Raw genomic sequence first — 15,374 nt, 5'->3', positions numbered from 1 at the left:
ACAAAATCTCTTTAAACTTATTTGAGCTTTGCACTCAATTAAATACTGAAAGGATTTGACCAAACCATGTGAATTTTTCTTTTCATGTTAAAACAGTGGCTTCTTACATGCAAAATACTATAGTTACGAGACATTTGAGATACGAGAAGGAGAGGAAAAATCTTTCCTGAAATATGAAAGAAAATGCAATTTACTACAACTTACAGCAGCTACTGCTAAAGACCCCTCACCGCTATCATCAGCTATTTTTATGGGGCGTTTTTTCACCATACAGATCTGATCTTGTTGTGTTTGTTTTTTATTGCATGTATCGTCTCTCATGCTCCCTCACTCCTCTCGCACGATGCATACACCTCTTTTAGAAACCATGGACTCCCTCCAAGTGTTAAAAATAAACTTGCATTTTATTTCACTAATATAATCTTATTACTGTATTTTTTGTTGAATGGTAAATGGTCTGCATTTTTAGTGCTTCTTAAGTCAACACAATGTTTTACCCATTTACACACACTCACACACACCAATAGGGAGTCAGCCATGCAAAGAGTCTACCTGCTTATTGGGGGTATTAGGGATTCAGTGTCTTTCCCAAGGACACTTCGACATATAACACGGAGGAGCCAGGAATCAAACCTGCGACCTTTTGATCCCAAGACAAGCGCTCTACCTCCTGAGCTAATGCCGTCCTTGTTCAATCACTATTTGATGCAACAAGTGGAATTGAGAAAGTATCCCAAAAAAATCCAAAAAGATTTTGTTACACATAAATAATAACATGTTATATATAAGTAAATATGGGCAGCACGGCGGCGCAGTGGTTAGCGCGTGTGCGGCACAGTTCTGAGGTCGTGGGAACCTCCTGGGTTCAAATCCAGCTCCCGGCCTTACTGTGCGGAATTTGTATGTTCTCCCCGTGCTTGCGTGGGTTTCCTCCGGGCACTCCGGTTTCCTCCCACATTCAAAAGACATGCATTGGCCGGTCCAAATTGTCCCTAGGTGTGACTGAGCGAGTGAGTTGTCTGTCCCCGTGTGCCCTGCGATTGGCTGGCAACCAGTTCAGGGTGTCCCCTGCCCACTGCCCGATGATTGCTGGGATGGGCTCCAGCACCCCCGCGACCCTACTGAGGATAAGCGGTGCAGCTGATAATAATAATAATTTCCTTTGTATTGTCATTCTTTGTAACAATGTACACAGAACGAAATGTCGATACACCTGACCCGTTGTAGCGAGCCGATGCAGCCGCAGCCAACAGAGGGCGCTGCCATTTTACCAATGTTATAAGTCTTAGGTATGAGATGAGAGATGAGATATAAGTAAATATACTATTTCATTGCAACCTTAATAATTACGACTTGAATCAGTAATACAGTCAGGAGTTATTATACATTAAGGAGCAGTGTTGGGCATTGGTAACTGAGTTACTCCATGGTAAAATTAACTATACCAGGGGAAGTAACTATTTCCGTTTTTTTAAAGATAAATAATTTTTTGAGCAGCTTTGGATTCAGTTGAATAGAGGATAACAGACATACATTGTAATATTTTTTGCACCTGAATAGCAACAAAGAGATATATCTTACACTTGAAGTGCAACAAAAATGAACAGTAAACAATATAATAAAATAACAATCAGAAGTAAACAATAGTAAACATATAAAATGAGTTTAATAATTCAAATGTAACTCGAATGGTCCATTGTAGTATAGGAATTCCAACTCTTTTTAGAGAACTGGCTTTTTCAGCTTAGTTTACTAAAAAGAGGCTCTTGAGGTTGTTCAATTCTTATTCAAGATTCAAAATTCAAAGTGTTTATTGTCATTTGCACAGTAAAAAAACATGATTCCCTGCAAAATCAAATTCTTACTTTGCTGTCCACACAGTTGCCAGCATAATGAAACTGTATATTCCCATGTATTATGTATTATGATTAATTATTTTAAAAGGGGGAAAATAAAGCAAGATTTACACTTAAACATCAACAGTGAAATACACAGGAACTAAAATATTCATATATGAACAGAAAAAAAAGAGAAGATAAAATACACAAAGTTTTAACCTTTTTATACGCAACAAGTTTGACATCAACAGCACAGAATCCCTGAGAAAACAAAGCCGGCTCATAGTACCGTTTCGTTCTCGAATGACACAAGCCTGAGCTGCCGCATTCTCCAATTTGCCTTTTCTTTCGGTGCATAGTAAATATTTTATCCGTAATCACTATCCAACAACACAGCAGGGTATTTTAAATGGGGACATGATTCCAAAAGACGTAACGAAGAGTCCAAAACTGCACAAATGAAATCAGCCTCAGGTGTGCTGGGCCACGCCGCATTTACCGTTCTGCAGCTAAAGTACCGCACCACTTTTTACCGTGAGCGGGAAAAGTAGTTAGATAGATTACCCTGATACTGAAAAGACAAAGCCATTATGTAACTGCGTTATTTATAACGGTGTTATTCACAATATTGTTAATGAGTAGTTAATGAGTGACACTCCTGATATAAAAAATGCATGATAGTCAAAATAACAAACAACTTTCAAGAATAATAGGCAAAATAACAAACTGGAATCCTATGCGAACTCCTTAGCAGGCATTCAATAGTAAAAACAGAATAAACTTAGCAGCCAGGAACACATTTATTGTCTTATGGGGAAAATGTGTTTGTGATACAAGATATTCTAGACACAAGCTCTATCTGGGGAATACATTAATCTTATACAGTATGTAGAGGGGCCACTGTACGATTAAAATAATATGCACTACAAATAACCCAAACAAAAATATGGTTAGAAAAAGTTTTTATGATGCTGATGTTGACATTCGGAACACATGATAGGGTCAAAACGTGTCTCACGATGACGGCAGCAGGCCGCATACAGTAAATACCACGCCAATGTAATGTGTTGCCAGTAATGACCGACCGGTCAGTAGTTTTGAGAAAAAAAAAATCCCGGCTCATTTACATAGAGAGCAAAGTTTTTTTTTTATTATAAGCTATTTTATATTCATGCAGCATCATCCCACTGTCTATTATTTTGTCTGCAATTTCTTCCATTTGCTTCAATGACAATGGCCTCCATTCATCATTGCTACACATATTTCAACACAGATGTCCTTTTCTACAGGGATAGCCGCTCCTTTTTTTCTTCCACATAATTCTCTACTTCTCAGACTGCATCTTTACTTCAGATATTTTGCACTTTCCCTGACCGTTAAACCTTTGAAGTCTCAAACTGTTTGACACAATATTCAACGTTTTTATAAATATATTGAACTAAGCTAGCGTAACTGGTTTAGAGTTCCCTGTTGTCTTCCATGAGTCCGCACAACTGCAGCACAACAGCACAACTGGTGGTGTGTGTCTGTCATGTTAAGAGGTATCTAAGATGACAGCCAGCCTGGCCTTGAGCTACTTAAGAGTGCCCCGTTGTCACTTGTGAGTGACGCAATTCATAAAGAGATGACCGCAAGCCTCAGTTTGAAATATGTGGGAGCTTTAGAGTGCCTTGTTAAGTACTGATAATGTATGTCATCGCAAATAAGGCAAATTTACAACTTAATTAGGCGGTTGGCTTATATGCGCATAGCATAGACAAAATTAACACAAGAGGGCGTAAGACAGGCGTAGCCACCCAAAGACCCAACAGCCATGGTGTGTCCTCATCTGCCCCCTCTCCCAATCTCTTCTTCCTCTTAAGTAAATAGGCGCTGATTGTGTTTGAGTGGGACCACATCTCATTTAATTGTGATCTAGTGTGTTTTAATGCCTTTTTTGCTGATAATAATGGGTTACAAAAAGGTTAGCAGTAGTGAAAAGTATAACACAGTGACAACAACAATCGAGTTGAATTTCAATTTACTAAATATTATAATTAAATTGGCATTCATACACAGAACACGTAGAGGAGGGAAAGGAAAAATGAAAAAAAAAAAAAAATCATATATATATATATATATATATATATATATATATATATATATATATACAGTGCATCCAGAAAGTATTCACAGCGCTTCACTTTTGCGACATTTTTTTTATGTTACAGCCTCATTCCAAATTGTATTAATTTAATCTCTTATCTCAAAATTCTACACAAAATACTCCATTATGACAATGTGAAAAAGTTTTTTTTTTTTTACTTTTTTTGAATTTATTAAAAATAGAAAACTAAGAAATCTCATTTACATAAGTATTCACAGCCTTTGCTTAATACTTTGTTGATCCACCTTTGGCAGCAAATACAGCCTCAAGTCTTTTTGAATATAATCCCACAAGTTTAGCACACCTATCTTTAGGCAGTTTTGCCCATTCTTCTTTGCAATAAGTCTCAAGCTCAATCAGGTTGGATGGGAGACGTTTGTGCACAGCCATTTTCAGATCTCTCCCGAGGTGTTCGATCGGATTCAAGTCTGGACTCTGAGTGGTTCTGAAGCCAATCTTTTGAGATCTTGGCTGTGCTTTGGGTCGTTGTCCTGCTGAAAAATGAACCTTCGCCCCAGCCTGAGGTCAAGAGCGCTCTGGAGCAGGTTTTCATCCAGGATATCTCTATATATTGCTGCATTAATTTTTCCTTCTATCCTGACTAGTCTGCCAGTTCATGCTGCTGAAAAACATCCCAAAAGCATGATACTGCCACCACCATGCTTCACTGTAGGGATGGTATTGGCCTGGTGATGAGCGGTGCCTGGTTTCCTCCAAACATGGCGCCTGGCATTCACACCAAAGAGTTAATCTTTGTCTCATCAGACCAGAGAATTTTGTTTCTCATGGTCTGAGAGTCATTCAGGTGCTTTTTGGCAAATTCCAGACGGGCTTCCATGTTCCTTTTACTAAGGAGTGCCTTTCGTCTGGCCACTCTACCATAATGGCCTGATTGGTGGATTGCTGCAGGGATGGTTGTCCTTCTGGAAGGCTCTCCACTCTCCACAGAGGAACGCTGGAGCTCTGACAGAGTGACCATCGGGTTCTTGGTCACCTCCCTGACTAAGGCCCTTCTTCCCCGATCGCTCAGTTTAGAAGGCCGGCCAGCTCTAGGTAGAGTCCTGGTGGTTCCAAATGTCTTCCATTTACAAATAATGGAGGCCACTGTGCTCATTGGGACCTTCAAAGCAGCAGAGATTTTTCTGTATCCTTCCCCAGATTTGTGCCTCAAGACAATCCTGTCTCGCAGGTCCACACACAGTTCTTTTGACTTCATGCTTGGTGTTTGTGCTCTGACATGCACACTCAACTGTGGGACCTTATATAGACAAGTGTGTGCCTAATCAAATCATGTCCAATCAATTGAATTTACTGCAGGTGGACTCCAATTAAGCTGGAGAAAGATCTCAAGGATGATCAGTGGAAAAAAGATGCACCTGAGCTCAATTTTGAGCTTCATGGCAAAGGCTGTGAATACTTATGTAAATGTGATTTCTTAGTTTTCTATTTTTAATAAATTCAAAAAAAGTAAAAAAAACTTTTTCACATTGTCATAATGGAGTATTTTGTGTAGAATTTTGAGATAAGAGATTAAATTAATACAATTTGGAATGAGGCTGTAACATAACAAAATGTGGAAAAAGTGAAGCACTGTGAATACTTTCCGGATGCACTGTATATTTAAACAAAACTCAGTGTACTCTCAAGTTCATAAGCCTGTACAATCACAACAGCTTTGCACATATTGAGCAAATTCTTACTCAGAGAAAAAACATGATCATGTTGTGCTAACATTCCTAAAGAAAATAAAATCTATTACAATGAGGGACATCAATTCTTGAAATCTTTTGAAAAGTAGTGTCTGCTGGTTGAAGGTTTTAGCATGGAATCAAGTGATTAATCATTTTAGTGGGCCATTTTTATGTTGAGAGGTGTTCTTCGGCAAAAAGAAACCACACACCAAACATGCTGTTACTGCAAGTGACCAGTGGATAGCACTACAAAACAAGATTGTCAATACTAAAACACAATCGAGTGACATTTTTTCCAACTTTAATGTTTTCTCGGACAAAATGTGTGTTTTGTCATTTGCTACAAACAGGCGTAGTCATCTATTATTTGGTAGAACCAAACACCAAAGAACTATGAAAAAGATAAAATTCAACAAATTGTGACCAACAAATTTAGGTAAAATCATAATCATGTTCGGTTTGGATTCAACACCAAGATAACAGGTCTTCTAGGTGATAAACTGAGCTAGTTTTGACCTAATCAAATACACAACAAATTACATGACGAAATACATTACAAAATCAAAACAAAATATCTGACAACATAGACTAAAAAATGCAAGACAAAAGACAAGCAAAGACTCACAAAACAATACAAGGAAAAAACAACATGACAATATAAATGACAAAATGCATGACAAGAAAATGTATAAATGCACGAAAAATACACAACAAAATGCATTACAAAATGCACGACAAAATATGCAACCAAATATAACACAAAATATATGAAAAAATACAAGACAATGTAAATGACAAAATACACAAAAGAAATACAGGACAAAATACATGAAAAAAATAATGAATGCATGCCAAAATACTAGACGGAATGCAAGACAAAGTACACAAAAAATATATTACAAAGTACAAGGCAACATGTACGACAAAGTATATGACAAAAGACACAAAAATACAAGACACAATAGCTGACAGGACAGCATAGTCGACAGGACAAAATACAAGACAAAAATACACAACAAATTAAATAAAAAAATTAAATACATAACAAAATAATTTGCATAATGTAAATATTGAGGAAAAAAAATAAATTATGTTACATATTTAGGAATTACGTGATTTATTTATTTGTCTGTTTATTTGGATGGCATATACAGTATTTGAAGGTACACTGTACATAATTACTTACACCCAGCGTTTGGCACGTTACTTTCAAAAACGAATTAGTTATAGTTACTCACTACTTCTTTACAAAGAGTAACTGAGTAAGTATCTGGTTTACTCTAAAGTAAAAGAGTTACCAAGGAAAGCAACCATTCCCGTTACTTTGAAAAGAAGTAGTAGGTCCAAGAATAATACATTTTCTGAGCAGTATTTTGAGTCAATTGAATAGAGAATAACAAACAGGTAGACGTAATATTTATTGCACATCACCAACAACAGATTCAGCCTAAACCTAAAGTGCAACAAAAATAAAGATTAAGAGTATAATAAAATAACAATTAACGGTAAACAATATAAAGTGAGTCCAACTCGAATGGTCCGTTGTCGAGATGGGAACTCTAACTCCTTCGGCTCCCAAATTGATCTTCAGGTTGTTTTTGTAGTCCATTTATTAACATTTATTATTTATTTTTTGAACGACATAAAAATGGGGGCTATATTCAAAGTAACGCACCGCTTATGACCGCCAGTAACAATAACGGTGTAGTCACGGCGGAAAAGGCAATTAGTTAGATTACCCCGTTACTGGATAAAATAACGCCGTTACGTAACCAACATGCACGAGTCGGTTGTGCATATTGTATGCTTGTCTATCCCAACACAAACACTACGTGTTTTCTTGTATGAAGAAAATTAAATGGAGCAAGAAACGTAATATTCATTTCATCATGTTTCAAACGCGAAAGCATGCAATTTGCTCATCCACGCCCACTTGCCAGAGAGCAACTTGGGGTAAACCCAAAAGGCAACAAAATAAAATATTTTCAACTCACATTTGATGCAATTGGAAGTCATCCTGCAGCTGATAGATGCCACTCGTGCATGAGGATGTTTTTTTCTCAAGGCGCCATTGAGGAACACTTGCTATCTACATTGTGTGGAAGAATGACGCTCCATTCACTATTGAGAAAACTATTGTAGGCCGCTGCCAGCAGGAACTTTAAGGTTGGCAGCTTTCTGCTCCCCTTGGTCCTAACACCGACTCGCTGAAATCAACGACTGAGTTTGGAGTCAAGATTTGCTTCAAATGCGGAGGAAGTCAATTGAGTTGATTATTTTGTTTTAGAAATAAATTATTCTCGGCTATTTTTTACATTTAAATGAAAAAATATTTTAAGTAATATTTTTTTTATCATTATTATTTTTAACATTGTCATTAAAGGGAGAGTGTACTATTTAAGTCAGGTCAAGTCAAATTTATTTATACATCCCTTAATCACAAAAATGTCTCAAAGGACTGCACAGGATTACAATGACACAATTACCTGATCCTAAACCAACATGCGGGCAAGGAACAACTCAAAACCTCAGCGTGAGGAAAAAGAGAAACCTTGAGAAGGGACCTCACAAGTGGTATCCCCCTTTCAGGATGACCAGGGTGAATTACATTTAGTATTACAGTACACAAACATAGTAAACACTAAGTAACATGTTGAAAATTTGTCCGGAAAGTGCATGACAGCAGCGACGCCCCCAGCCTGTAAACTAGTCCAGAAAGTCTATGATGGCCACCATGCAGCTTCCCATCTCTGCTAGCTGGTCCATGCAGGCGTTCACAATCTTTTGAATAGAAGTGTGTCTTAAGCCTTGGTTTAAAAACTTCCATTGAGATTGCAGATCTTATCTCCAGAGGCAGGGCATTCCATAGCACCGGGGCCTGGATGGAGAACGCTCTCAAGCCTGCAGACTTCTTGGCTCTCAGAGTCACCAGTAGACCGGCATTTTCAGAGCACAGACTCCGTGCAGGAACATAGGGGGGAATCAAATCAGAGAGATAAGAGGGTGCAAGTCCATGCAAACATTTATATGTTATTAAGAGAACCTTAAAGTCACATCTTAAGTGGACTGGGAGCCAGTGCAAGTTGGCCAATACAGGAGTAATATGCTCAAACTTTTTTGGTCTTAGTCAAAAGTCTAGCTGCTGCATTTTGAACCAGCTGCAAACTTTTGATGCTAGACATCGGGAGACCAGAAAGCAATACATCAGTAATCAAGCCGAGAAGTAATAAACGCATGAATTAAAACCCCGGCATCTGATTGGGACAGCATCGAACGAATCTTCGCAATATTACGAAGGTGGTAGAAAGCTATTCTAGTAATATTTTTCACGTGTGACTGAAACGACAGATTAGGATCAAATATAACACCTAGATTTTTGACCGAGTCACTCTGGGTGATATTACATTTGTCTAGGTTCAGGTTAGTGTTTGAAAACAACTCACGACAGTGAGCTGGACCAATAATCAACATTTCAGTCTTTTCTGGGTTAAGGCACAAAAAATAAAGTGACATCCATCTTTGAATCTCAGTAAGGCAAGCCTCCAGATTTCTACAACTTAACTGTCCACTTGTCTCCAGTGGCGCATACAGTTGAGTGTCATCTGCATAGCAATGGAAACTAATATTATACTTGCGGATAATGTCACCAAGCTGGATCATATAAATACTAAAAAGAAGGTGGCCAAGTACAGAGCCCTGTGGAACACCACAGGGGACATTAGATTGTTTAGTGGTCAGATTGCCATAGTTAACACATTGCATCCTGTCTGACAGGTAGGACCTAAACCATGAGAGTACAGTTCCTGAGATACCAATGCATTCCAGACGAACGAGTAATATGTTGTGGTCGACAGTATTAAAAGCAGCACTGAGATCCAGCAGCAGTAGCTTTGTTGAGGCACCGGAATCTATTGCTAAAAGGAGATCACTGGTTACTTTAGCCAGGGCTGTCTCAGTAGACGGATTTGCCCTAAATGCTGACTGGACAGTTTCAAAGAGGTTATTTTCTGACATGAAGTCATTTAACTGCTGTGCAGCGACCTTTTCAAGTAATTTTGCAGAAAATGGCAGATTTGACACTAGCCTATAATTACCCTAGGCTTTCTGGGTCAAGGTTAGGTCGCTTAAGCGTGGGTTTATTGACGGCATACTTACCTGGCAGGGGAGATACTATGATCATGAAGGTAGGAACGATACCCAAGGATAACAATATATTAATAATATTTAAAACTGATGGTCCTAGGATCCCAAACAGATCCTTCACCAGTGAAGCTGGAAACGGATCAAGCAGGCAAGTAGTTTGTTTGGCCCTACTGACCATCTGTGTTGGACTATCATGGGACAAATCATTGAAACTGGAGAATGTTTCTGAACAACCGCTGACACGGTCCTTACCTAACACCTCCACATCTTTGAGATAGGAGGAGGTTACAGAGCGTTCTTTTAAAATTTCATTCCTGATTAGTTGAATCTTTTTATTTAAAAATTCCATATGGTCATTAGCAGAATAAGTAGAACTACTTGGGTTAAGTTGTTGTCTGGTAAGTTTCGCCATTGTGTCAAACAAAAATTTCGGATTATTCTTATGTTTAACAATAATCTTAGAGAAAAACGATGCTTTAGCTGAGGCAAGAGCTACTTTATATTTCAGCAAGCTGTCACACCAGGCCAGTCAAAAGACCTCCAGCTTTGTAGTACGCCATTTTCGTTCAAGTTTTCTGCAACCTTGTTTGATTGACCCTGTTTCTTCAGTAAACCAAGGTGTATGCTTCTTAGGTCGAAATTTATTCCTTAGGAGCGCCACAGAATAGAGAACATTAACCAAAGCAGTAGTAAAGTTGTTTGTAAGCGAGTCAACAGACCCAGTGTACGAAGGGAAGGTTGCAGTTACCATAGGTAATAGTTCTTTTAAAGCTAATGCCGTTGTGGGGCGGATATTGCGACTGCTCAAGCCTACATTTTCCTTATCACAGTAAACATTAAACAGCACCTCACACTTAACAAGATAGTGATCAGAGATGGCAATAGTATATGGTAACACTAACATTTGAGGTTAGTACGCCACGGGTCAGAACAAGATCTTGAGTGTTCCCATCTTTATGAGTGGGCACATCAACTATTTGATTGAAACCAAATGTATCAATCAGTAGCTTAAGAGCAATTGCAAGTGAATATGATGGGGAGTTTATGTGAACATTAAAATCACCGATAATTACAACATTGTCCGCATAAGTTACTAAGTCTGTTAACAGTTCCGAAAATTCATCCAAAAAATTTGAGTATGGTCCAGGTGGGCGATACAAAACAACTACATAAATTGGTGTTGATATTAACGACCTCATAACAAGTGCTTCAAACGTTTTAAAAACATTAGGGGTACCAGGAGTAAATTTCAACTTACCTTCCGATATAAGAGCAACGCCTCCACCTTTTTTGCATGCTCGTGCCAAGTGCGAACTCACAAAGTTAGGGGGAGAAGCCTCATTTAACACTACAAACTCATTTGGTTTTAACCAGGTCTCACAAAGGCCAAAAAGGTTAAGATTGTGTTCATTAATAAGGTCATTGCCAAGTAAAGCTTTGGAGGCTAGTGATCAAATATTCAGAAGGCCAAGCTTTAGCACTGTGGACTGAGCTGAACCCTTTCTCAAGTTTTGAACCTTAATGGCAACCTTAATGGTAACCTCTACAGGATTATACTGCCAGTCCCGGGTCTTGTGCCTTGCATGACGGGAGATACGGCCCGAATTCCATACCACAGGAATAATGTTGACAGGTGGAGTAGCAGGATGACTAGTGGTAGAAAATAATGTTATATCTTCTCGTTCCTCACCTAACAAGGGAGAATCAGAGGTAAGAAGCACAGAAGAAGATGCTATAGAAGAGTGCAGATCAGGGTGTGTGGTGCAGGCAATGGAACGATCTAAACTACAAAAACTATGTGAATTGCATGAATCTAGCATAGCGCTAGTTAGCTCTAGCATTACAGACTCCACACCCGTGGTTACAGGTTCACTAATCACCTGTGACCTGGCCTGCACTAGTGTATCCTGTCATGGAAGGCTTAAACAGTAATCTATATTTTTAGAAAGAGTGAGAGCACCTTCCCAGTTAGAGTGAAGGTCGTCTCTCCTCAGCAGGTCAGGTCGGCCCCAGAAAGCAGGCCAGTTATCCACATACCTAAATCCCTGCTGACTACAGAAACTTGCCAGCCACCGGTTTAGCGAGACTAGTCTGCTAAACTTCTCATCATTGCCTCTTGCAGGCAAGGGGCCAGAGACAATTACTCGATTCCGACTCATCTTGCTGGTGAGATTACAGGTCCTAGCAATATTTTTATTTGTAATCTCAGATTGCCTCATTTTAGTATCATTAGAGCCAACGTGAATGACTATATCAGTGTAGCTAGCCCTGCCCTGGTGTCTAGATTTGCATGTCAGCTCCCTCAAATTAGCCTAAATGTCGGGTGCTCTGGCCCGAGAAATACACATAACCGTGGCTGGGGTGCTAAGCTTTATGTTACGGGTGATGGAGTCACCTATAACTAGGGTGCGGGAGCCAGTAGACCGGGGTGGAGTGGGATTAGCTAATGGGCCAAACTTACTATGTGTCTGAATTGGCTCACCTCGATTAGCATGCCGCTTAGGGCTAGTGCTAACCGGACTAGCAGGTTTGCTACAACCCACGCTAGCAGTGGGGTACGCGGCACCTAACATTTTCCTTTTAAACTGCTCTAGCTCACAGACACGTTCCTCTAGAGGGGCTACTTGCCAACGGAAGCGGGAGCAACCTTTACAACAACCCATACTCACTTGTGAGCAGTCGGAAGCCGAACAGCGTCTTAGCAGCCGATGGAGGGGTTGCCCTTCACCAGCGATCGGCAGCAGCGCGACTGTAAAACTATTGTGTGCGGCACTTACCTTATGCCAATCGTCCGAGATACTTACCTGAAACTTTTCAACTGTTCGAGATAATAAATCTCAGTCCAGAATTCTGCTATAGTAGGAATCTGAATCGAAGTGTTTTCCCAGTGGTACAAAAAGTGTTTAAAAATTGTTTAAAAAATGATTTGAACACTGGGCAAAATACATAGATAGATAGATAGATAGATAGATAGATACTTTATTCATCCCCTAAGGGAAATTCACATTTCCAGCAGCATCCCTGAGCTGAGAAGAGTACAATAATAAAGCCAAAAGAATACAATATACAAATACCCAGTGTGACGTGCAAATGCCCACTGTAGCATGTTATATAGAGTAACTAAATAGTGCTACACAGAATACATATTGCAGTAAGATTCGGTAATATCCAATGTAGGTGGTGTGGTTTAATGTGGGCCTTTACTCTGCCGGGTGGAGTTAAAGAGCCTCATGGCATGAGGAAGAAAAGATCTCTTCAGTCTGTCCGTAGTACAAGACAGTGACAGCAGTCTGTCGCTGAAACTGCTCTTCTGTCTGGAGATAATGCTGTGTAGTGGATGCGATGGATTGTCCATGATTGACCTCAGCTTTTTCAGTGCTCGTCTCTCAGCTACTGTTGTTAGGCTGTCCAGCTCTTTGCCCACAACAGAGCTCGCTTTCCTAGCCAGTTTATTGAGACGAGAGGCATCCTTCTTCTTGACGCTGCCTCCCCAACACGCTGCCGCATAGAAGAGGGCGCTTGCCACTACTGTCTCATAGAATATTTTCAGGAGCTTTTTGCAGATGTTGAAGGAGGCCAGCCTTCTGAGGAAGTAAAGTCGGCTTTTCCCTTTCCTACATAGAGCTTCTGTGTTGGCAGTCCAGTCCAGTTTGTTGTCCAGCTGCACACCCAGGTATTTGTAGGTCTGGACAAATTCTACACATTCTCCCTTGATGGTTACAGGAACCGGGTGAGTTCTGGTTCTCCTGAAGTCCACCACCATCTCTCTGGTCTTGGTGGTGTTTAGGTGCAGGTGGTTTGCGTCGCTCCATCGGACAAAGTCCTGAATCAATTTCCTGTACTCCTCCTCCTGCCCGTTTCTGATACATCCCACGATCGCAGTGTCGTCGGCAAACTTTTGCACATAGCAGGACTCAGAGTTGTACTTAAAGTCCGATGTATATAGAGTGAATAGGAACGGAGAGAGAACGGTCCCCTGCGGAGATCCTGTGCTGCTAACCACAGTGTCCGATGTACAGCCCCCCTGTTTCACATACTGGGGTCTGCCTGTCAGGTAGTCAGTAATCCATTCTACAAGGTGTGAGCTAACTCCCATCTCTGTCAGTTTCCTACTCAGTAGCAGAGGCTGTATGGTATTGAAGGCACTGGAGAAGTCCAAAAATGTAATCCTCACAGCCCCCTTCGCCCTATCCAGGTGAGAGATGGATCGGTGTAACATGTATACTATAGCATCCTCCACTCCCACCTTCTCTTGGTAAGCAAATTGCAGTGGGTCGATGGCGTGATGGACCTGTAGCCTCAGGTGGTGCAGCAGCAGCCGCTCCATGGTCTTCATCACATGTGATGTCAGGGCGACCGGCCTGAAGTCGTTGAGTTCCTCAGGTCTTGATTTCTTTGGGACTGGGATGATGCAGGATGTTTTCCACAGCTGAGGGACCCTCCCCTGTTCAAGGCTCAGGTTGAAGATGCGCTGTAGAGGGTCTCCCAGCTCAGACGCACAGGCTTTCAGCAGTCGGGGGGATACTCCATCCGGACCAGCTGCCTTGCTGGTTCGTAGCCTTCTCAGCTCTCCACACACCTGGGCACTCTTTTTAGTGGGGGGATGTCTTCCATGCTAGTGTCCAGAGGGGGAGGGGGAAGGACAGCTGCATTACTCAGTGGTGAGGATGAGGCGGAGTGGTCAAACCTGTTGAAAAAGTTGTTCAACTGGTTGACTCGCCCCACATCTATATCCACATCCACACCCTGCTTGGTGCTGCAGCCAGTAATTGTTTTCATCCCTTCCCACACCTCCTTCATGTTGTTGTTCTGCAGCTTTTTCTCCAACTTCCTCCTGTACTGCTCCTTTCCTTTCCGGAGCTGGACTTTGAGCTCCTTCTGTACTCGTTTTAGCTCCTGATGATCACCATTTTTAAAGGCCCTCTTCTTTTGGTTCAGAAGGCACTTGATGTCGCTCGTGATCCAGGGCTTGTTGTTGGCATAGCAGCGTACAGTCTTTATAGGAACAACATTGTCCATGCAGAACTTAATGTAGTCAGTAGTGCAGTTTGCCATCTCCTCAATGTCCCCACTGCTGGACCCTAGCAGGACATCCCAGTCCGTACATCCAAAGCAGTCTCTCAGAGCCTGCTCTGCCTCGGTGGACCATTTTCTAAATGAGCGTGTGGTTGTTGGTAGCCTCCTCACTTTTGGTTTGTACTGTGGTTTAAGCAGAATGAGGTTGTGGTCTCCTTTTCCAAGGGCAGGCAGTGGTTTAGCGCTGTATACATTTTTTATATTCGCATACAGAAGGTCAATAGTCCTATTTCCCCTGGTCTTGCAGTTCACATACTGGACGAAAGAGGGCAGTGTCTTATCAAGAGTCACGTGGTTGAAGTCCCCAGAGATTAACATTGCAGCCTCCGGGTGTTGTGTCTGAAGTTTTGCCACCGCGGAGTGGATGACGTCACACGCTACTTCCGCATCAGCGCGCGGTGGGATGTAAACAATGACAGCAATGGCGTGTCCGAACTCTCTGGGCATGTAATAGGGACGAAGACTTACAGCCAAAAGTTC

General features: G+C 40.9%; 1 protein-coding gene and 1 pseudogene across 1 annotated transcript in view; both read right to left on the bottom strand.

The window, feature by feature from the left end:
- Window positions 1-7,809, bottom strand: part of afap1l1a (actin filament associated protein 1 like 1a) — a 70,315-nt gene extending 62,506 nt beyond the window's left edge. Inside the window, exon 1 of the mRNA XM_088344317.1 lies at window positions 7,670-7,809. Coding sequence (XP_088200443.1) covers window positions 7,670-7,691 — 22 coding nt within the window. The 5' untranslated portion in view covers window positions 7,692-7,809. The remainder of the gene's footprint in view (window positions 1-7,669) is intronic.
- A 3,919-nt stretch (window positions 7,810-11,728) lies between these two features.
- LOC148359145 (uncharacterized) lies at window positions 11,729-12,481 on the bottom strand (annotated as a pseudogene).
- Window positions 12,482-15,374: the final 2,893 nt, after the last annotated feature.

This window comes from Urocampus carinirostris, chromosome 9 (assembly GCF_059441175.1).
Source record: "Urocampus carinirostris isolate Australia breed hairy pipefish chromosome 9, RoL_Ucar_1.0, whole genome shotgun sequence".
NCBI lineage: Eukaryota > Metazoa > Chordata > Actinopteri > Syngnathiformes > Syngnathidae > Urocampus > Urocampus carinirostris.
Note: the sequence above shows the minus strand (reverse complement) of the source record. Positions and strands in the feature narration are given on the sequence as shown.